Source organism: Salmo trutta, chromosome 12, assembly GCF_901001165.1.
Source record: "Salmo trutta chromosome 12, fSalTru1.1, whole genome shotgun sequence".
NCBI lineage: Eukaryota > Metazoa > Chordata > Actinopteri > Salmoniformes > Salmonidae > Salmo > Salmo trutta.
In genome coordinates, this window is record NC_042968.1 from 78,456,419 (window position 1) to 78,479,547 (window position 23,129).

At 43.3% G+C, this 23,129-nt stretch overlaps 1 protein-coding gene across 3 annotated transcripts in view; it reads left to right on the plus strand.

Annotated features, from left to right (window-relative positions):
* LOC115204260 (pyruvate carboxylase, mitochondrial) overlaps positions 1–21,251 on the plus strand; it is a 121,285-nt gene extending 100,034 nt beyond the window's left edge. For 2 of the 3 annotated variants that reach the window (XM_029769685.1, XM_029769686.1), the window contains 11 exons: positions 1,652–1,796; positions 7,239–7,328; positions 7,457–7,678; positions 8,361–8,517; positions 8,711–8,951; positions 9,121–9,370; positions 14,426–14,670; positions 17,220–17,399; positions 18,312–18,560; positions 18,675–18,815; positions 18,991–19,242. In XM_029769685.1, coding sequence (XP_029625545.1) covers positions 1,652–1,796; positions 7,239–7,328; positions 7,457–7,678; positions 8,361–8,517; positions 8,711–8,951; positions 9,121–9,370; positions 14,426–14,670; positions 17,220–17,399; positions 18,312–18,560; positions 18,675–18,815; positions 18,991–19,242 — 2,172 coding nt within the window. Of the gene's footprint in view, positions 1–1,651; positions 1,797–7,238; positions 7,329–7,456; positions 7,679–8,360; positions 8,518–8,710; positions 8,952–9,120; positions 9,371–14,425; positions 14,671–17,219; positions 17,400–18,311; positions 18,561–18,674; positions 18,816–18,990 lie in introns of all 3 variants that reach the window. The other variant, XM_029769687.1, reaches the window with a different exon arrangement.
* The last annotated feature ends 1,878 nt before the right edge of the window (positions 21,252–23,129 follow it).

Genomic DNA, 23,129 nt, shown 5'->3' on the forward strand with positions numbered 1-23,129 from the left:
TACATACATACATACATACATACATACATACATACATACATACATACATACATACATAATGATTATTCAGCCTACTGATTTTCTAATGTGTTTATCTTTCACCACATGGGAACCCTCATTTTGACTATTGTGTATAATTTAGATGGAAAATGGGTTAATCTATCTGCAGGAAATTTGAGAAATGATTTACCTGGGGAAGCTACAGGGGAAAATGTTCATTTGATTCAATCCATAGCTATTCAGAGTCTGGACAATGGAGGATGTGCGGCCAATTGCAGAGAGGCTCTCTTCAGGACCAAGGACAGCAGCACTCTGAGCCTTACAGCACAGAACAGTACTGTCAGAGAGCAGAATAAACTCGCTAGGGCTGGCCATCTTGACCATACTGTCAGAACTCTGCCAGTTGACAAATTGGTCAATATTTTGAAGCAAACAACCCTGGCTTTTTGTGCCTTTCTCTTAATCATGAATGGCTAATTTGGAAGTGGTGTCATGGATGCATAATTTATCACCCGGTCCAAAGAAGAGGCCTTGAAGCATTTCCCAGATGCATTGTGCTCAAAAGTATTATTATTTTTTTTTTTTTTTTTTTTTTTTTCACCCCCTCTTTCCTGCCCACTTGATGCAGTCATTATTAAAACGTGGTGTTAAAAAACGAGGTTAGTTAGCTGTGATTGATGGTTTCCCAGAAAGTTTGTAACAGTAAGTAGAGAGCAAGGAGTGTCAGGGCACAAGCTATATCCTCTCTTCTTACATAACTAGAGAACAAGAACGATCTGATTTGTACGTTTTATTTATATCGACATTCCATACAAAATGAATGAATTGCACCGTACTGTAATCATAACCATCATACTGACAATGATGCAACCATGAACTAATTTGGCTCTTCTCAGAAAGAAGCTAATCTTATTTAGTTTCTGAATTAATATTGCCAATGCAGACTTGCACATATGTTATTTATTAACTTCCTCTGTAATGTTCTTAGTTTGCTTTGGTCTTTTGCTGAGGGTTGGTTCTGTTGTAAGACCTGTAATTGGGTCTACATGTAGAGGAATCTGGGTCAGAGCGCTGGTGCTGTGTAGGCTTACTAGGCTATTTGCTGCTGTTTGAAGTGTGTGGTAGAAATGGACTAAGGACTTGAGCAGTAGCCTATAGCTACTATCTCAGTCATTTCTATTATCTTATTAGCTCTAATTTCTCTGTGCCTCTCATTTCGTCTCACTTGCTCTGGCTTCCTGCTTCTCTCTTTCTGTGTGTGTGTACCCCAGTGCACCTGGCTGAGACAGATGTGCAGCATGGCACAGAGGAACATGCTGGGATTGTTTTGCCTGGTGATCACACTGGTTTCTGCTCTGTGTGTTTTGGCCTGATGATTGCTCACAGAAGAAGGGACTCAGTGTGGCGGTATTGAGTGTTCGAAGCAATTTGATTCGGGACCACAAAATGACCTCCCAGCCCTCCAAGATCATTTGCACTTGAGCTGTGTGTTTGCATGTCCAGGCACTTTGCCCTATATCTCGGTCCCTAGTGTTATGTATCATGCAGACTGTCTTCTTGACCATTTTGTCATTTTAACAGAGATCTCTCGCCCCCTCCCTCTTGTTTTTTTCCATTTCTCGCCCCCTCTTATTTTTTTTTCCCTGCACAGACCAACATCCCCTTCCTCCAGAACGTTCTGAGTAATGATCAGTTCCTGTACGGCACCGTTGACACCCAGTTCATAGATGAGAACCAGGAACTCTTCAACCTCAAGCCGGTCCAGAACCGAGCCCAGAAGCTGCTGCACTACCTGGGTAAAATGATGTCTTCAACTCACTGAAATTAGATTTGTTATTTCATAAACTGTGCTTCTTGTACTCAATTTAAAATAATTTGTTTCGGAATCTCTCTTTGTTGGTATAAATTATTTGAACTTTAGACACCACTTATTCAGTCATCTGATGTGTAGCTGATGATTGTCTTGATTTGTTGAACAATTGAAGCTTCCCTTCCTAGATCAAGTGGTGAGTTAGTTGAATTCATACCTGGCTGGAATTAAAGCCTGTTTACGGCGCAACTGGTTTTTTTGGCGGGGTTTTAAATGTCTTTTTTTAGGGGGTGGATCAGCTTAATATTGCGCATAGATTGTTGCTTCCATCAATGTAATTGTCTGCATCATTTCCAATCCCCCATATATTTTTGGGATAAATATATAAACTCAGCAAAAAAAGAAACGTCCTCTCACTGTCAACTGCATTTATTTTCAGCAAACTTAGCATGTTATGTTCATACAAATATTTACAAAAAAGATTCAACAACTGAGACATAAACTGAACAAGTTCCACAGACATGTGACTAACAGAAATGGAATAATGTGTCCGTCAACAAAGGGGGGTCAAAATCAAAAGGAAGTCAGTATCTTGTGTGGTCTCCAGCTGCATTAAGTACTGCAGTGCATCTCCTCCTCATGGACTGCACCAGATTTGCCAGTTCTTGCTGTGAGATGTTACCCCACTCTTCCACCAAGGCACCTGCAAGTTCCCGGACATTTCTGGGGGGAATGGCCCTGGTCCTAGCCCTCACTCTCCGATCCAACAGGTCCCAGACGTGCTCAATGGGATTGAGATCTGGGCTCTTCGCTGGCCATGGCAGAACACTGACATTCCTGTCTTGCAGGAAATCACGCACAGAACGAGCAGTATGGCTGGTGGCATTGTCATGCTGGAGGGTCAGGATAAGTCTGCAGGAAGGGTACCACATGAGGGAGGAGGATGTCTTCCCTGTAACGCACAGCGTTGAGATTGCCTGCAATGACAACAAGCTCAGTCTGATGATGCTGTGACACACCGCCCCAGACCATGACAGACCCTCCACCTCCAAATTGATCCCGCTCCAGAGTACAGGCCTCGGTGTAACGCTCATTCCTTCGACGATAAACGCGAATCCGACCATCACCCCTGGTGAGACAAAACCAAGACTTGTCAGTGTAGAGCACTTTTTGCCAGTCCTGTCTGGTCCAGCGACAGTGGGTTTGTTCCCATAGGCGACATTGTTGCCGGTGATGTCTGGTGAGGACCTGCCTTACAACAGGCCTACAAGCCCTCAGTCCAGCCTCTCTTAGCCTATTGCGGACAGTCTGAGCACTGATGGAGGGATTGGTTATACCCACGTGGGTGATTGAAAGACGAACTGTGTTGCCGGTCGGTGTAGTAATACTATGAAAGTTTAGATGCCAATCCCCATATAAGTTCAAAGATGAAAAAGCCTGGAAGGAGGAGAGAGAACTAGAAACGATTCGGTTGACCGTTTTATGTGTGGATTAATTGTCACAGTAGAGGACCTTGTGCATTTCAGGCAACAACTCAATGTTTATATCCCAGGACAAATTAGCTAGCAACAGCAAGCTAGCTAAATCGGACAAACTGGCTAGAAAATGCAAGCTAACTAGCAAAATTGCCATAAATGTTTAATGCTTTTTGTCTCCTAGAGCTGAACGTACTTTGGTGTGCGAAAAGTGCAAATCAATCCAAGAACAACAGCAAAAGACCTTGTGAAGAGACTGGAGGAAACAGGTACTAAAATATCTATATCCACAGTAAAATGAGTCCTACATCGACATAACCTGAAAGGTCGCTCAGCAAGGAAGAAGCCACTGCTCCAAAACCGCCATAAAAAAGCCATACTACGGTTTGCAACTGCACATGGGGACAAAGATCGTACTTTTTGGAGAAATGTCCTCTGGTCTGATGAAACAAATATAGAACTGTTTGGCCAAAATGATCATCGTTATGTTTGGTGGAATAAGGGGGAGGCTTACAAGCCGAAGAAAACCATCCCAACCGTGAAGCATGGGGGTGGTAGCATCATGTTGTGGGGATGCTTTGCTGCAGGAGGGACTGGTGCACTTAGGAAAATAGATGGCACCATGAGGGAGGAAAAATCTGTGGATATATTGAAGCAACAACTCAAGACATCAGCCAGGAAGTTAAAGCTTGGTCGCAAATGGGTGTTCCAAATGGACAATGTCCCCAAGCATACTTCCAAAGTTGTGGTAAAATGGCTTAAGGACAACAAAGTCAAGGTATTGGAGTGGCCATCACAAAGCCCTGACCTCATCCAATAGAACATTTGTGGGCAGAATTGAAAAAGTGTGTGTGAGCAAGGAGGCCTACAAACCTGACTCAGTTACACCAGCTCTGTCAGGAGGAATGGGCCAAAATTCACCCAACTTATTGTGGGAAGCTTGTGGAAGGCAACCTGAAACGTTTGACCCAAGTTAAACAATTTAAAGGCAATGCTACCAAATACTAATTGAGAGTATGTAAACTTCTGACCCACTCGGAATGTGATGAAAGAAATATAAGCTGAACTAAGTCATTCTCTCTACTATTATTCTGACATTTCACATTCTTAAAATAAACTGGTGATCCTAAGACAGGCAATCTTTACTAGGATTAAATGTCAGGAATTGTGAAAAACTGAGTTTGAATGTATTTGGCTAAGGTGAATGTAAACTTCCGACTTCAACTGTGTGTGTGTGTGTATATATGTATGTGTTTTATTTATATATCTATATATATCTATATCCTGTGTGTGGGTGTGTAAACATTCTATTGGTTGCAAGAATTTTGTAATTTAAATTGAAAAATTCGAAGTTTTGAATCCGGTGTCGTTTTGTGTAAACTGTGTGCCGTGGAATCGGTACATCTGAAAAAATACGGCACAACTGTGTGTTCAAGCATTGCCTACCCATGGAGTCTATAGTATTGTACATGACTTCCTTGACTCTACTGAACACTCTGACAACATGAGTTCAAACAAATGACGCCTTTGCTATTTAACTTGAATATACAGTGTGTTCAGAAAGTATTCAGACCCCTTTTTCCACATTTTGTTACGTTACAGGCATATTCTAAAATTAGATTTTTTTTAAATCCCTCATCAATCCACACACAATACCCCATAATGAATAAGCGAAAAAACGATAAAAAAAAAAAATACAATTTTGCAAATGTATTAAAAATAAACAAATACCTTATATACATAAGTATTCAGACCCTTTGCTATTAGACTGGAAATTGTGCTCAGTTGCATCCTGTTTCCATTGATCATCCTTGAGATGTTTCTACTACTTGATTGGAGTCCATCTGTGGTAAATTCAATTGATTGGACATGATTTGGAAAGGCACACACCTGTCTATATAAGGTCCCACAGTTGACTGTGCATGTTAGCCAAAATCCAAGCCATGAGGTTGAAGGAATAGTTGTAGCCGGCATGGAATTTGCCAAAAGGCACCTGAAGGACTCAGACTATGAGAAACCAGATTCTCTGTTCTGATGAAAACAAAATTGAGCTCTTTGGCCTGAAAGCGTCACGTCTGTAGGAAATCTGACACCATCCCTACGGTGAAGCATGATGGTGACAGCATCATGCTGTGGGGATGTTTTTCTGCGGAAGGGACTGGGAGACTAGTCGGGATCAAGGGAAAGATGAACGGAGCCAAGTACAGAGAGCCTTGATGAAAACCTGCTCCATAGCGCTCAGGACCTCAGACTGGGGCGAAGGATCACCTTCCAACAGGACAACGGTCCTAAGCACACAGCCAAGACAAAGCAGGAGTGGCTTCGGGACAAGTCTCTTAATGTCCTTGATTGGCCCAGCCAGAGCCCGGACTTGAACCCGATCGAACATCTCTGGAGAGGCCTGAAAATAGCTGTGTAAGCGACACTTCCCATCCAACCTGACAGAGTTTGAGAGGATCTGCAGAGAAGAATGGAATAAACTCCCCCAAATACAGGTGTACCAAGCTTGTAGCGTCATACCCAAGAAGATGCGAGGCTGTAATTGCTGCCAAAGGTGCTTCAACAAAGTACTGAGTAAAGGGTCTGAATACTTATGTAAATGTGATATTTCAGTTTATTTGTAAGAAATGTGCAAAAAAATGTAAACCCAGTTTTTGCTTTGTCATTATGGGGTATTATTGTAGATTGATGAGGGGGGGATAAACATTTGAATCAATTTTAGAATAAGGTTGTAACGTATAAACATTTGGAAAGTCAAGGGGTCTGAATATTTTCCGAATGCACTGTACACTATCTGGAGTGATTTAGTATGCTTTTCTCCCATATAATGTAACGCTGGGTGTTGCCAGGGACCTCACAATACGATATTATCACAATACTTAGGGGCTGATATGTATTGCGGTTCTCATGATTCTATATGTATTCTGAATGCAATTCGATAATGCTATTTGAGTCCAAACATACTGCTCACTATATGTCTGCTGCAGAGGGACAAGAGAAAATCTAGATTTGATCAGTCAAGGAAATAAGTGCTGAAAACATGTTAGTTCACTATTTTAAAACGTCTTATGGATCTGCCCCCTTTTTTTCAATTTTTGCTTAAAATGACATACCCAAATCTAACTGCCTGTAGCTCAGGCCCTGAATCAAATATTCTTGGTACCCTTTCAAAGGGAACTCTTCTGAAGTTTGTGGAAATGTGAATGAATGTAGGAGAATATAACACACAGATCTGGTAAAAGATAATACAAAGAAAAAACCAAATGTTCTTTTGTATTTTTTTTTTTGTACCATCTTTGAAATGCAAGAGAAAGGGCATAATGTATTATTCCAGCCTAGGTGCAATTTAGATTTTGGCCACTCGATGGCAGCAGTGCATATGCAAAGTTTTAGACTGATCCAATGACCCATTGCCTTTCTGTTCAAAATGTTGTCAAGACTGCTCAAATGTGCCTAATTTGTTAATAACTTTTCATGTTCAAAACTGTGCACTTTCCTCAAACAATAGCATGGTATTATTTCACTGTAATAGCTACTGCGCATTGGACAGTGCAGTTAGATTAACAAGAATTTAAGCTTTCTGCCAATATCAGATATGTCTTGTTACTTACAACCTCATGCTTATCGCATTAGCCTACATTAGCCCAACTGTCCCATGTACGGGACATTGATCCCGAAGAACTTTTAAAAGAAGACGGAGAACAAGCTATAGGATGAAAAATACCATAGTTTTGGCACAGGTATAGCTGATTAGCGCCAGCTAATGCAACCTAGCAAACAAAATCGATACTTTGAGTCAAAGTTAAAATGTAATATCATCCAAAATAATATTGCAATATGTAACTATGGATCCCCCCCCCCCCCATCGTTAATATAATGTATTGGTAGGTTTCAAATGCCTATGATGATGACCAACTCTGGTTTTCTGATGCTCTCCTGCTGTCCTGTTTCAGGTCATGTGATGGTAAACGGACCCACCACTCCCATACCAGTGAAGGCCAAGCCCTCATCTATCGATCCTGTGATCCCACCCGTTCCTCTGGGTGAGACTCCAAACTACAAAATCTACCAGCTTTCTGTGAAACCTCTATTTGTTTTTTCTTGTAGCAGCCCATTTTGTCTTAATCCAGTCAGTACAACATAGTAAAAGCTATGTATTGATGTGGATTAGGTGAGCCTCCGGTTGGGTTCCGTGACGTCCTCTTGAGGGAGGGTCCAGAGGGCTTTGCCAAGGCGGTGCGTGCCCACAAGGGTCTGCTGCTCATGGACACCACCTTCAGAGATGCCCACCAGTCTCTCCTGGCCACCCGTGTCCGCACCCACGACCTCAAACAGATCGCCCCCTTTGTAGCCCACAACTTCAACAACCTCTTCAGCGTGGAGAACTGGGGAGGTGAGTTGTTTACCACCAGTGCTCGCACTCAATTTCTTGAATGTATTTTCTATTGCCACACATTTTCCGATCTCAATCTGCACTTTCTGCTTTTCTCTGGGCCGATTTTGCCGCCTGCCTATGATTCAATGGCCTCATTATAAACATTATGTTTTCAAATATCCCAGTCTGAGTTGAAAGGTCAAATATAATTAACTGCTAGGGTAAATTTAAAATGTGACACCGCTTCAGGGCCGAGTTCACATCATTGAGCGGAACAAGTTAGTGTACTGTATCTGGGTTATTCGGGGGGCGTTCTCCTCTCCTCATGTCTCTGAAGAAAAAGGACGGCACACTTTTGAGGTTGATATGGATAGACTGACAGTATGTTTCTAAATAGAGACTGAAGAAAGGCTCGGTCTCATCTGTAGCAAAGTGATGTATGAAAATAAGCTACAGGAGATCACCTTAGCACCCTGAAAAGAAAATCTACTGTGACTGTGTCCAAAAACATTTTGATGTTGAGGGAGCTGGACATCAGACTAGGGAGGTAGTCCTTCCTTCTCTGGATGAAGAGGAGAGATTCATAGTCTTTTCAGGAAATCTGTCCATTTACTGCCTAGTAGATACATAAGCAGTCCAAATGCTGAGGTTTATGGAGTCTGTTGCTATGGCAGTTATTGATCGTTCCTCTTCTGTGCAGGTGCCACCTTTGATGTGGCAATGCGTTTCCTGTGTGAGTGTCCATGGAAACGGCTGCAGGAGCTGAGGGCTCTGCTGCCCAACGTGCCCTTCCAGATGCTGCTCAGAGGAGCCAACGCTGTGGGCTACACCAATTACCCCGACAACGCCGTGTTCAAGTCAGTACCTCTGCCCTGGATCATGCACCCCTGGATCATGCACCCCTTAATCCTTATTCCAACCAGAACACGTATAGTGTCAACCCAGCCCTCACGGTTTATAAGGGTTATGCATGCTATTTTTAGAAAGCATCACCCTTGAACCCAAGGTCTCTTCACTTGTACTCATCCATCTTTTAATTGTTCTGACCAGGTTCTGTGAGGTGGCCAAGGAGAACGGCATGGACATCTTCCGTGTGTTTGACTCTCTGAACTACCTTCCCAACCTGATGCTTGGCATGGAGGCTGCTGGGGCTGCCGGGGGCGTGGTGGAGGCCTCCATCTCCTACACAGGAGATGTGTCTGACCCCATGAGGCAGAAGTACTCTCTGGAGTACTACCTGAAGCTGGCTGATGAGCTGGTCAGAGCTGGAACACACATACTGAACGTCAAGGTACTTTAGGGTGGCTCTGAACCAAACCCACTGATGTGGTTTATCTCAACCACTTACATGTTCTATTTATGTTGCGCTATATAGAAATATTTTGATTAGTGACTCGGTCATAAACAACTAAAGAGAAGGGAGTCTGTCATGTTGTTGTGACTCCTCTATTCTTCTGCAGGACATGGCAGGGCTGCTGAAGCCTGAGTCCAGCCGCATGTTGATTGGTGCTCTGAGGGACCGTTTCCCTGACATGCCCATCCACGTTCACACCCACGACACGGCAGGCGCCGGCGTGGCTGCCATGCTGGCGTGTGCCGAGGCCGGGGCCGACATCGTAGACGTCGCTGTGGACTCCATGGCTGGGATGACATCGCAGCCCAGCATGGGAGCTATTGTCGCCTGCACCAAGGGAACCAATCTCAGCACAGGTGAGCTGCCAGCCAGTGGAGGGCAAATAAAGTGAGCTGCCAGCCAGTGGAGGGCAAATAAAGTGAGCTGCCAGCCAGTGGAGGGCAAATAAAGTGAGCTGCCAGCCAATGGAGGGCAAATAAAGTGAGCTGCCAGACAATTTTTATTTTACCTTTATTGAACAAGGCAAGTCAGTTAAGAACAAATTATTATTTACAATGACGGCCTAGGAACAGCGGGTTAACTGCCTTGTTCAGGGGCAGAAAGACCGATTTAAAAAAAAAATATATATATTTATATTTATTTATTTTGTTTTCTACCTTGTCAGCTCGGGATTTGATCTAGCAACATTTTTGGTTACTGGCCCAACGCTCTAACCACTAGACTACCTGCCGCTTCTCTGAATGGAGGGCAAATAAAGTAAGCTGCCAGCCAATCAAGAACAAATATAAAAAGCTGCGGGCCAAGGTCTTCTATTGCAAACCGGTTGTATTCACACACGGGGGGAGGGAGCAGTGAACCATTTTTTTTCCTTCTTTGTTGCCATGTTGGAGCATTTAAAAAGGTAAAAGGCTGAGACCTTTAGCCCCATGAAAGGATGCTACAGTCAACAAAGGGCAAAGAAAAGCAACAGAGAAAATATATATATATTTTTTTAACCTTTTTATTTAACCAGGAAAGTCAGTTAAGAACAAATTATTATTTACATTGATGGCCTACCAAAAGGCAAAAGACCTCCTGCGGGGACGGGGGCTGGGATTAAAAAGAAATAACATATATAAATATAGGACAAAACACACATCACGACGAGAGACAACACAACACAAAGACAGACCTAAGACAACAACATAGCAAGGCAGCAACACATGACCACATGCAGTCATGACAAGTCATGAAAATGGAGCTACTGACTCAAGCTGTTTATGGCTGTAGAAGTGGGTAGTTAATTGGCATTTTTGCCGCCTCGATGTGCATATGACATCCAAGTGTTTTTAGAGATCCATTTTCTGTTTGTGATGGAGGTTACTCTGCCTAGATGGCTCTGAATAACACTTAAAAATGTGTTTGTAGAACCGACTGCAACAGCTAGTGACAATTTAATTATGCTGATGCTTAGTGCATATTTACACTGCGGTTGACTTAAAAACAAACTGTCTTAATGGATATAACCCAGAGAACATGGTACACATGGGAGGTGATACTGTACATGTGTAGACGGTAATGTAAAAAGGGCCAAATTAAGCATGATTGTTGCAGGGAAGCGGAGAGGGAACTAGAGGAAAAGGCAGGGGGAGAGTGGCAGAAGGAAGTTCACCACACAACCGTCATTTCACAGCTCACATACAACCCTGCGACCTTCAGTTAATTGAGACATTACAGCAGCCGGAAAGTCTTAACCCGCTGTAATGACCTTGGCCTGCAAGCCTCCGTGAAGCTCTGTCTCTGCGTGGGAACAGGATTGTGGTCAGAACCAAGTTCCCCTGGCTGCAGCCAGCCATGTTGTTGCTAGGGGAACGGTGGTGAGACCAGATCATTGCCCTTGTGTTATTCAGGACGGAATCTGTCAGCTGCAGGCTAGTGTTGCCTGTTATCACGCTGCCACCAGCCGTGACTGACGGTTACCGTGCGCTTTGATTCATGAACGATGGCGGACAAGGTGAAAGGCTGTTCTTCATTCATATTGTTTCGATGAACAAAGAGCAGCAGATGAAATGGCAAATTTTCTCACAATTGATGAGCATTTAATCTAATCCTGCCATATGATACAAGGGTTTAATAACTACATATTTTGTTTGCAATGAATCAGGCTTTGATTAGCTGCTTGTAAGCCCTTAATTACTGAAATAAAGTGGCTGAAAATAAAAGAATGGAGTTGCTGTTTGTTTTGAATTGAACAACACTTGAGAATATAATGAATTTGTCATGAGGAGCATGGAGGTAGCAGCTGCTCTGAAATGACTTGACCATATACTGGTGTACTGTTGGGGAATACTTCGCTACCTGAGCACAAGTGAGCACTTAACAGCTAGTTCATTGTTTCTCATTCTAATCCAGTTATCTAAATGTCCTCTTTAGAAAATGAAACGTGGCAGGACAGAATTAGAAGTTTTTCAAAATGATATAACCCAGACATTGTTTTGTTGGATGCGAGTCGTTGAAAGCATAGACAGCCGAGAGATGCAATTTAGCATCTTTCTTTTGCTGGTTCCTATGTTCCGTTTCAGGACTTGTGCATTTAATATATATATTTAATTTGTATTGAACCTTTTTATTTAACTGGGCAAGTCAGTTAAGAACAAATTCTTATTTACAATGACGGCCTACTGGGGAACAGTGGGTTAACTGCTTTGTTCAGGGGCAGAACGACAGATTTGTCCTTGTCAGCTCTGGGATTCGAACCAGCAACCTTTTGGTTACTGGCCCAAAGCTCTAACCACTAGACTACCTGCTGCCCCATCTATGGTCTCCAAATGCCCTCATTCTGGTAATTACTGTTCAAGGTCAAAAACAAAACTAGAAGATGTGTGTGTGTGTGTGTGTATGATCATAGTCAGAATCCCATCAGAATGCTCACATTCAGGGGAAAAAGACATGTTATTTTTGTTTATTTCTCTTAGTCTCCCCCTCCTGCTCCTTTTCACTGAATACAAGGCTGCCTAGGTAATTGAAATGTCAGGCGGATGTCATTTGCCCAAGAAAATTTGGTGTCTAGTTACAATTCCCTTCCCTCTTTGCAATGTTGCGCTTTAGTGCCATATATGCTATACAATTTTTATCCATTTATTGTAAAATAACTTCCAAATTAATTTCAAATAAGCTACTATTTGGGCATTCATGCATGAGATAGGATGACAAGACTGCTCTAATTCATAGTTCTTCCCACTCATACCCTCGCTTACTTGTCGAAGCGCTCTCTGACCTACTACTGCCTTGGTCATATTTATTATCAGCTGTCTGAGCAGAGTACCGATTCGCTGCAGATGTACACAGCCCATCTGTAAATAGCCCATCCATCTACCTACCTCATCCCCATATTGTTTTAATGTACTTTTTTTGCTCTTTTGCACACCAGTATTTCTACTTGCACATCATCATCTGTACATCTCACTCCAGTGTTAATTTGATAAGCTGTAATTACTTCGCTACTATGGCCTATTTATTGCCTTACTCCATTTGCACACACTGTATATATATTTTTATGTTGTGTTATTGACTGTATGTTTGCTTATCCCATGTGTAACTCTGCTGTTTTTTGTCGCACTGCTTTGCTTCATCTTGGCCAGGTCACAGTTGTAAATGAGAACTTGTTTTCAACTGGCCTACCTGGTTAAATAAAGGTGAAATAAAACAATTAAAAATTGGAAGTACTTATTGGTACTTGTTTGCTGAAAATCCTCAAGTGCCTCATTTAATCTTGCTCTTTCACCTTTCCTCTTTTCCATGGTCCCTTCTCATTCACATACTTTTGCTCTTAAATTACGTCTGAGCTCTTCACTCCTTTAATCTTTCCATCCATATTTGATCTCTGCATCATGAGTTCTCCTCTGGCAAAGGTCCATTGTTCTCTCCCGTGATACTTATAGATCATCTTTAAGTCGGCTCTAGTCCTCTGAGGGACAGGAACTCTGGTCAATATCGCGCTCTCCCCTTTGCTCTCTTGCTTTCTTGTTCCTTTGCTTTTCTTTTTTCATTTGCCTCCTCTCTGCTGATGTTTACACATCTATGTACCAATAGATGTGTATGGATGGAGTGGGAAGCTTGATGCTAATATCCATGCTTAGAATTCTGTTGTCTCTGAGATGGATAGGATAGGCAGAATGTGTGTGGGTCTGTTTGACTTATGTCTTGTCAGCGGAAGCATGGAGGTAATTGTCATTACCGCAATTTGATAGGTCTTCTGGGTAAATTAGCATTCACAGTGTATTGGCAGCAAAGAGGGCGCATTGATTGACTGACTGATGTTCCTGCTTTGGAAGCCAGTGAAGGCCTAAGTGGCGGGAACCACACTGATATACTTTAATGTATTATCTGGCATGTCTCCCACATACAATAGATTAATACAATATGTTTAACAAGAATGTTTCATTGTATTTGCTTGGTATTTGTGCTACCAGCATCTATAGATGCCTATATACACACTGAACAAAAATATAAAGGCAACATGTGAAGTGTTGTTTCATGAGCTTAAATAAAAGCTCCTGTAAATGTTTCATATGCACAAAAAGCTTATTTCTCTGAAATTTGTTTACATCCCTGTTAGTGAGTATTTCTTCTTTGCCAAGATAATCCATCCACCTGACAAGTGTGGCATATAAAAAAGCTCATTAAATGGCATGATCATTACACAGGTGCACCTTCTGCGGGGGACAATAAAAAGCCACTAAAATGTGCAGTTTTGTCACTATGCCACAGATGTCTCAAGTTTTGAGGGAGTGTGCATTTGGCATGCTGACTGCAGGAATGTCCACGAGCTGTTGCCAGATAATTTAATGTTAATTTCTCTACCATAAGCTGCCTCCAACTATGTTTTTGAGAATATGGTAGTACGTCAAACCAGCCTAACAACCGCAGACCACGTGTAACCACGCCAGCCCATGTCCTCCACATCCGACTTCTTCACCTGCAGGATCGTCTGAGACCAGACACCCAGACAGCTGATGAAACTGTGGGTTTGCACAACCAAAGAATTTCTGCACAAACTGTCAGAAACCGTCTGAGGGATGCTCATCTACGTGCTCGTCGTCCTCACCAGGGTCTTGACCTGACTGCAGTTCGGCGTCTGCCTGTATGAGGCAAATGGTGGTCACCAGATACTCACTGAATGATTTTCTGATCCACACCCCTACTTTTTTTTGGGGGGGGTGTCTGTGACCAACAGATGCATATCTCTATTCCCATAAATTCATAAATTAGGGTCTAATGAATTTATTTAAAGTTACTGATTTCCTTATATGAACTAACTCAGTAAAATCATTGAAATTGTTAAATGTTGCGTTTTTTAAATATTTTTGTTCAGTGTATTTATCCCTGATACGTCAGTGTCATTATTCTCTGTCCTGCCCTCTCTTTGACAGGGATATCCCTGGAGAATGTTTATGACTACAGTGAGTACTGGGAGGTTGCTCGCGGGCTCTATGCACCCTTTGACTGTACAGCCACTATGAAGTCTGGCAATGCTGATGTGTATGAGAACGAGATCCCTGGAGGCCAGTACACCAACCTGCACTTCCAGGCTCACAGCATGGGCCTGGGGCACAAGTTCAAGGAGGTGAAGAAGTCCTACACAGAGGCCAACAAGCTGCTGGGTGATCTCATCAAGGTGAGGCGACCAGCCACCTATTCAAATTAAGTGATCAAACACCTTTGTAATTTTCTCTCTGAAAGTGGATTTTAAAAGTATTCTGATTTGTGGAGGAAAGTCTGTTTGAACTGCTGAATGAATTGCCCACTTAATTCCTTCACTCACCATCCTCCTTTCACTCTCTCAACTGTGTGTGTGTGTGTGTGAGGGAGGCTCTACTGTCTCTAAAACAAAATGGGAATACGTTTGCAGAAAGGAGAGCCGGTGATCTCACCGCAGCCTAAAGTCAGATTAACCAAGGAGCTTTGAGCAAGCTTATCTGTTATGTTCTGCAAGCTTCTGTCTGATCTCTCCAATCAATGGCATCTTTTAGCGTTTAGTCTCGCCTTGCTGGTTTTCATTTCCTAGGGCTTAATTAAATGATCAGCGATAGTTGACTTTCTGTTCTTGTCCTCCTCCATTTCCTTTGTTTCCGTCTAATATTGTCCATAAAACAGGCACAGTGGATCAGTCTGAGTGTCTGTTCAATAGCAGACACGCTTACTTTGCTTTCATTATGCCTCTCTATTCATTCGCTCCTCTCTGCTACCCCTTGTCTTGTATTCTTAGCTGCAAAAAATCATGTTTCTCAAACAGTTTCCCCCTCTTCACTACCACACTTCTGTTCACCCCTCGCACCTCTCCTGACTACCTCACTTCTGTTCACCCCTCGCTCCTCTCCTGACTACCTCACTTCTGTTCACCCCTCGCTCCTCTCCTGACTACCTCACTTCTGTTCACCCCTCGCTCCTCTCCTGACTACCTCACTTCTGTTCACCCCTCGCTCCTCTCCTGACTACCTCACTTCTGTTCGCCCCTCGCTCCTCTCCTGACTACCTCACTTCTGTTCGCCCCTCGCTCCTCTCCTGACTACCTCACTTCTGTTCGCCCCTCGCTCCTCTCCTGACTACCTCACTTCTGTTCACCCCTCGCTCCTCTCCTGACTACCTCACTTCTGTTCACCCCTCGCTCCTCTCCTGACTACCTCACTTCTGTTCACCCCTCGCACCTCTCCTGACTACCTCACTTCTGTTCACCCCTCGCACCTCTCCTGACTACCTCACTTCTGTTCACCCCTCGCTCCTCTCCTGACTACCTCACTTCTGTTCGCCCCTCGCTCCTCTCCTGACTACCTCACTTCTGTTCGCCCCTCGCTCCTCTCCTGACTACCTCACTTCTGTTCGCTCCTCTCCTGACTACCTCACTTCTGTTCGCTCCTCTCCTGACTACCTCACTTCTGTTCGCTCCTCTCCTGACTACCTCACTTCTGTTCGCTCCTCTCCTGACTACCTCACTTCTGTTCGCTCCTCTCCTGACTACCTCACTTCTGTTCGCTCCTCTCCTGACTACCTCACTTCTGTTCGCTCCTCTCCTGACTACCTCACTTCTGTTCGCTCCTCTCCTGACTACCTCACTTCTGTTCGCTCCTCTCCTGACTACCTCACTTCTGTTCGCTCCTCTCCTGACTACCTCACTTCTGTTCGCTCCTCTCCTGACTACCTCACTTCTGTTCGCTCCTCTCCTGACTCCCTCACTTCTGTTTGCCCCTCTCCTGACTCCCTCACTTCTGTTCGCCCCTCTCCTGACTCCCTCACTTCTGTTCGCTCCTCTCCTGACTCCCTCACTTCTGTTCGCTCCTCTCCTGACTACCTCACTTCTGTTCGCTCCTCTCCTGACTACCTCACTTCTGTTCGCTCCTCTCCTGACTACCTCACTTCTGTTCGCCCCTCTCCTGACTACCTCACTTCTGTTCGCCCCTCTCCTGACTACCTCACTTCTGTTCGCCCCTCTCCTGACTACCTCACTTCTGTTCGCCCCTCTCCTGACTACCTCACTTCTGTTCGCCCCTCTCCTGACTACCTCACTTCTGTTCGCCCCTCTCCTGACTACCTCACTTCTGTTCGCCCCTCTCCTGACTACCTCACTTCTGTTCGCCCCTCTCCTGACTACCTCACTTCTGTTCGCCCCTCTCCTGACTACCTCACTTCTGTTCGCCCCTCTCCTGACTACCTCACTTCTGTTCGCCCCTCTCCTGACTACCTCACTTCTGTTCGCCCCTCTCCTGACTACCTCACTTCTGTTCGCCCCTCTCCTGACTACCTCACTTCTGTTCGCCCCTCTCCTGACTACCTCACTTCTGTTCGCCCCTCTCCTGACTACCTCACTTCTGTTCGCCCCTCTCCTGACTACCTCACTTCTGTTCGCCCCTCTCCTGACTACCTCACTTCTGTTCGCCCCTCTCCTGACTACCTCACTTCTGTTCGCCCCTCTCCTGACTACCTCACTTCTGTTCGCCCCTCTCCTGACTACCTCACTTCTGTTCGCCCCTCTCCTGACTACCTCACTTCTGTTCGCCCCTCTCCTGACTACCTCACTTCTGTTCGCCCCTCTCCTGACTACCTCACTTCAAATTTGCACACCAACCTGGAAGTTACTAGTGTGAAATACCATGGTCAATGACAGATGGGCTGTAGCACCAGTAATGTTGTGGATAACATCTGTCTCTCTCCACCTCTCCCCGCATGCAGGTGACCCCCTCCTCGAAGATCGTGGGTGACCTGGCCCAGTTCATGGTGCAGAACTCTCTGACAAGGGCAGAGGTGGAGGAGAGGGCTGATGAGCTCTCCTTCCCCCTCTCAGTGGTGGAGTTCCTGCAGGGCCACATTGGCATCCCACACGGAGGCTTCCCTGAGCCCTTCAGGTCCAAGGTAACACACACACACCACACCCACTTCACACATTCCCAATAGGTCCTAGTTCAAGGCCCTATTTTATTTTTTTCAGCATCCAACAACATTGTTCTTTTTAACACACTGATGGGCTAATGCTTTCAATTGAGAACAGTCGGTGCATCACAATCTGCATCTCTCATTGGGCAGCTGCACTTACAGAAATCAATAGCTTGCCCTTGGGAATGGGGTACAGAGTGTATATGGAAAACATTCTATATCTGCCATTTCAATGCCAACCATGATGGCAGGATTTGTATTCCCACATTCTATATTAAAGGATTATTAGGTTTTTGTACTCTATGGATTTAACATTGAGAGTACATTATACTCCACTTAAATTTCAGTATTTGTAAAAAAAATGTATAGAGCAGAAAAGGCCTTTTTAATAGGGCACATCCCCTTAAGTCATAGGAATACTTGAGAAGTTTGCCTGTTTTTGTCTCCACTGTCCCTGGATCTCTATCACACACATGTTTCTGTTTGAAATTTGAAGAAATATAATTTCTTTCCCCATCTCTAAGAGAACCTCAATTACCCAGAAGCATTTCTCTGGAAGATCAATTATTTTCTAGGACACATTTGTGCCTCACATCACCAGTGCACAATGCAGTTCCCCTTCTTGTTTTGTTTTCCATTGGACGCACAGTGGCACTTGAGTCATTTATTTTTCAGTTCATAAATAAATAGGCCATCTGCTTAGCATACATCATGTATAACAAAGGAATGATACAGCCATTATGGAGCAGCTATTTCTCATTTCCAACAGATGCCTAGCATTATCTTTATTCATTATTACATTCATGTTTACTTGTGATGTTCAAACGTTGCTTGTAGCCTGCCTAGCTCCCTTTGCCCTGTTAGTGGCTGATTTATAACCTCTGCCCACAGGTGCTGAAGAATATGCCACGTGTAGAGGGCCGCCCGGGTGCCTCTCTGCCCGCCATGGACTTCCAGGCCCTAGAGAAACAGCTGCGAGAGACGCACGGAGATGACATCACTCCTGAGGATGTGATGTCAGCAGCCATGTACCCCAAGGTGTTCCAGGAGTTCAAGGAGTTCACCAATCAGTTTGGCCCCGTAGACTGCCTCAACACACGCCTGTTCCTCGATGGACCCAAGATCGCTGAGGAGTTCGAGGTCAGTCTCAACATTTGCGTGGATGAGAAGGGATTCATTTGACATGAACTGACTGATTACAATATAATTGCTTATGTTCTGTTTTCCTTGGATCACACTTCCTGTGTCTGTCAGGTGGAGTTGGAGCGAGGGAAGACCCTCCACATCAAAGCCCTGGCCCTGGGAGATCTCAACAAGGCTGGCCAGAGGGAGGTGTTCTTTGAGCTGAATGGAGCGCTCAGATCTGTCCTGGTCAAGGATACAGTGGCCATGAAGGTACAGTACGTAGTTACATGCTTAAAACGCATAATGACAAATAACACATTTAAGCTATTCTCATTGCTTTAAGTTGTTTAACCTCCCCATTAGATATCTCAATCGACACATTGGTGTTCCTGCAAACTCACGAAGTGTACACTCTGCCCCCCCCCCCCCCCCCCTCCCCCTCCAGGAGATGCACTTCCACCCCAAGGCGCTGAAGGATGTGCGTGGCCAGGTTGGGGCTCCCATGCCGGGTAAGGTTGTGGAAGTGAAGGTGAAGCAGGGCCAGACGGTGGAGAAGGGCCAGCCTCTGTGTGTGCTCAGCGCCATGAAGATGGAAACAGTGGTCAACTCTCCCCTCTCTGGCACCGTGGTCAAGATCTACGTCAACGCCGACAGCAGCCTGGAGGGAGACGACCTCATCCTGGAGGTCACCGAGTAGGATAGGAACCATTCATTTGAGCACAACCTTAACCCCTTCAGTGGCACACGCTAAAGTACAATTCCAACTGTTGAAAAGAGGCAGGCAGGAGAGAAATCTATCTATTTTTGAAATTCTGGGAAAAAATATATAGTATGATTGTAATAAATTAATGAACTAATGTTTGTTTATTGGAGCGCTTCCTGTGGTGATTGCACTTGTGATATGTACGGTAATCCACTGTCACTTTAGAAACTGAAAAGCACAATCATTAACCATTAATCATGACTTGGAAGGGAATTAAACCTAGGAGTTTTCATATTAATATGTTAATCAATATACGTCATTCTCTAACGCTTTCCTGTAGAGTTGTATTGCTGAGGCTATGCCAATATGAAGATGAATGATGCAATAAATAAGTGTAAAGCAATTGATAAGCCGTTGACATTCTGGTATTTAGTGTAATATAAACTCTTAATCTTGGCTAATCATGATTTAAATTGTACGGTACCCTTTAGGCCATCCCTGTACGAGCATCACCTCCATGAGTGTCATCGTCTGATATGTTTAAATAGAAAAATGAAAGTTAACATCAATAAACCCAGTAATAATATAGGTGTTCAAGCATAAAAAGTGTTTCCATCCTAATTGTCCTCTCACTCACTCTTCCCTCCATCTCACTATATTGACTGGGTAAATATGTTCTAAGCATCTGCTCTCATCACTGATAACTGCATTACTTTCACTCATTTCCCCCAACCCATGCTTTTACTTTCCTTTGCATCTGAAAGTGGATAGCCTATGAATTTTTGAAGCACAAGTGACTCAGTTGACCAAAACTCTTCTTTTAGACACAGAACCTAAAATAACAATTTTTTTTGACCAACTGCCTTGCTTTGTACATGAACGCAAATATACTTGATATTGATACACGCTTGATATTTTGGCAACTTGTTGTGACTTTTTAAAATAGAAATGAATCCTACTTAACTGGACATATTTAGTTATTCTGGTACTCATTGGGACTGACTGGACTCTAGTGAGATTTACAGGCTGTAGGGGGTAGTTTAATGTTCTCAATCTGTGGTAATAGATTACTAAGGGGCCTTAGTTTGTAGAATACATATGTTTACTGTGCAACTTTCTTGCCCCAAGCGTTTTGTTTTGCTTATTAGTCCCCCCCCCCCAATTGTAAACTTTGCTTGTTAGACCCCATAGGAACTTGACCCGAATAACCGATGACAAAATAATTGGTCTATGTTTTCAGTGTAGAGATTAAAAGTAGTTGAATGTTACTGCTGTATATGGTGTGTCCTTGCAGTACATGAGGCTACTGTCTGAGTGTTAATTGTTTTGTCAACTGTCATGGTAACCACTTTGTGACTGTTTACATCCGGGGTGTTGATAATCATGAGCACACTAGGCATTGTCATTTAATGCAGTATTTGCAGTGCAAAGGGAAATGTTATTGATTGGGGTGTTTTTTTACATGAAAAATCATAGCCTTGTCATGATTAAGTAACATCTATAAAATTACAAATCATCTCTTGAGAATTGTTTAACAAAACCTGTTGTATCAAGCCATAGTAATCAGATGTTTCTTACTCTTATAACACCTGTATGTGAAACATAGGACTTAAGCCCAGTAATGCAACCATTAATGAATGTAACAATTGAGCCTGTTATCTTACGAGCAGACATTGATACTGTGCGTAAAATATCATTTTTGCGTGCAGTACGCACAGTTATCTAAGGCAAGTAGGAGACTTCTACATAGGAAAAACAAATGTTAATGAGCTTTATACGTAGATGTCTTGTAAGCGTTAACATTACTACCGATATGTTGAATAGCAATGTCATTTGTATTCTAGAATCTTGCTGGGGATCTGTGGCATTTGTTATGTCATCCTTCTCATGTCTGTCTGTTTTGATGATCAGTTTTAAAATATGCAAATACTAATTCTGTGTAACCTCATGTTCTTTTCAATGTGACAGAACTTTGAAAGAAATTAAAAGAGCATTACAGAGTTGCCTCGCTCTTTGTCATTTTAATGTTTTGATAATAGAGCTTGTGTGCAATGGTGCATCTAAGACTTAGTGTGCGGCTCTGTTCAAGTGCTCTATTCTTATGAAGAGTAGTGTGAAAAATGAATCAAAATGGCAGACAAATGTTTCTACATAAACAATTCAATAATTGTGACAATTTGAGAGTCGACACTCGATAGGTAAAAATAATGTACATATTCAGTTGCAGGGGTGTAAAAGGCAGATGATCGATAGTTGATAAGGCCCACTCTAATGGAAACGGACAGGAACGGCCCTAACCTCCCCAATCAGTTGGTGCACATTGATTGGTTGCCAATAGCGTAATCCCCTAATGGATGCACAATGATAGATATGAGGACAACTCGTGTGTGTCCATTCGTTCACATGCCACACTGTTAATAATTTTGACATTTTGAGTCAATAGTTACTCAAACAGTTACATCTCTTCTAAAGCCTGCAATGCATGCATTTGCACAGCCTCACAGTTTAGATACTGAGTAGTGTACTATTCTGTAGCATTACTGCACTGATGGATGATGGGCCTCAGTGCTGCCATATGCTCGTTTAGATGAGAATGGGGGTGTGTTTTCAGGCGTTGATTAATTGCTCTGTATGCACCAGGGTAGTCTACCTGTAGGTGCTGAACATGGCCATGTGATAGGTTGATGTGCAGCCAGGACTGGGGGCAGAGGAAATGTAGGAGGCTGAATGAGAAGAGCCTGGGAGCCCGTATTGCTCACTGAGTTGTGGATGGGTTGTAAAGTGCATGTTTCAAATGTTCTATTTTTTAACCTCTCTTGGGTAGGGGGCAGTATTTTCACGGCCGGACGAAAAACGTACCCAAATTAAACGGCCTACTACTCGGGCCCAGGAACTAGAATATGCATATTATTAGTAGATTTGGATAGAGAACACTCTGAAGTTTCTAAAACTGTTTGAATGATGTCTGTGAGTATAACAGAACTCATATGGCAGGCAAAAACCTGAGAAAAATCTAACCAGGAAGTGGGAAATCTGGTGCTTGTAGTCCTTTCAAGTCATTGCCTATCCAACACACAATGACTTAGGGTTCATTTTGCACTTCCTAAGGCTTCCACTAGATGTCAACAGTCTTTAGAAAATTGTTTGAGGCGTCTATGGTGAACAGAGAGCTTTTTTGAAATCTGTCACAGCGGTTGCATAAAGGAGATGTTCATCTATAATTCTTTGAATAACAGTTTAATATTTTATCAACGTTTATGATGAGTATTTTTGTAAATTGTTGTGCTGATTCACCGGCAGTATTGGAGGCAAAATATTGTCTGAACATCACCGGCAATGTAAAATGCTGTTTTTGGATATAAATATGAACTTGATCGAACAAAAAATGCATGTATTGTGTAACATGATGTCCTAGGAGTGTCATCTGATGAAGATCGTCAAAGGTTAGTGCATAATTTTAGCTGGTTTTCTGGTTTTTGTGACGCCTGTCCTTGCTAGGAAAATGGCTGTGTGGTTTTTCTTGTGTTGGAACTGTCCTAACATAATCTAACTTTATGCTTTCGCCGTAAAGCCTTTTTGAAATCGGACAATGTGGTTACATTAAGGAGACGTGTATCTTTAAAATGGTGTAAAATAGTCGTATGTTTGAGAACTTTGAATTATGACATTTTGTGGTTTTGAATTTGGCGCTCTGATTTTTCACTGGCTGTTGAATAGTGTGAACCGTGGGTGGACCTCCCCAAGAGAGGTTTAAGGAGGGAGTTAACCCCGGAGATAATCATACCTCATGAGTGTGCTTCCTTGCTATTAGAAATGTGCCTGTGTGGCAGTCTGTCATAAATGTTTGATTCAGTGTCCCCGCCCTCCTCCCATTCAGACCT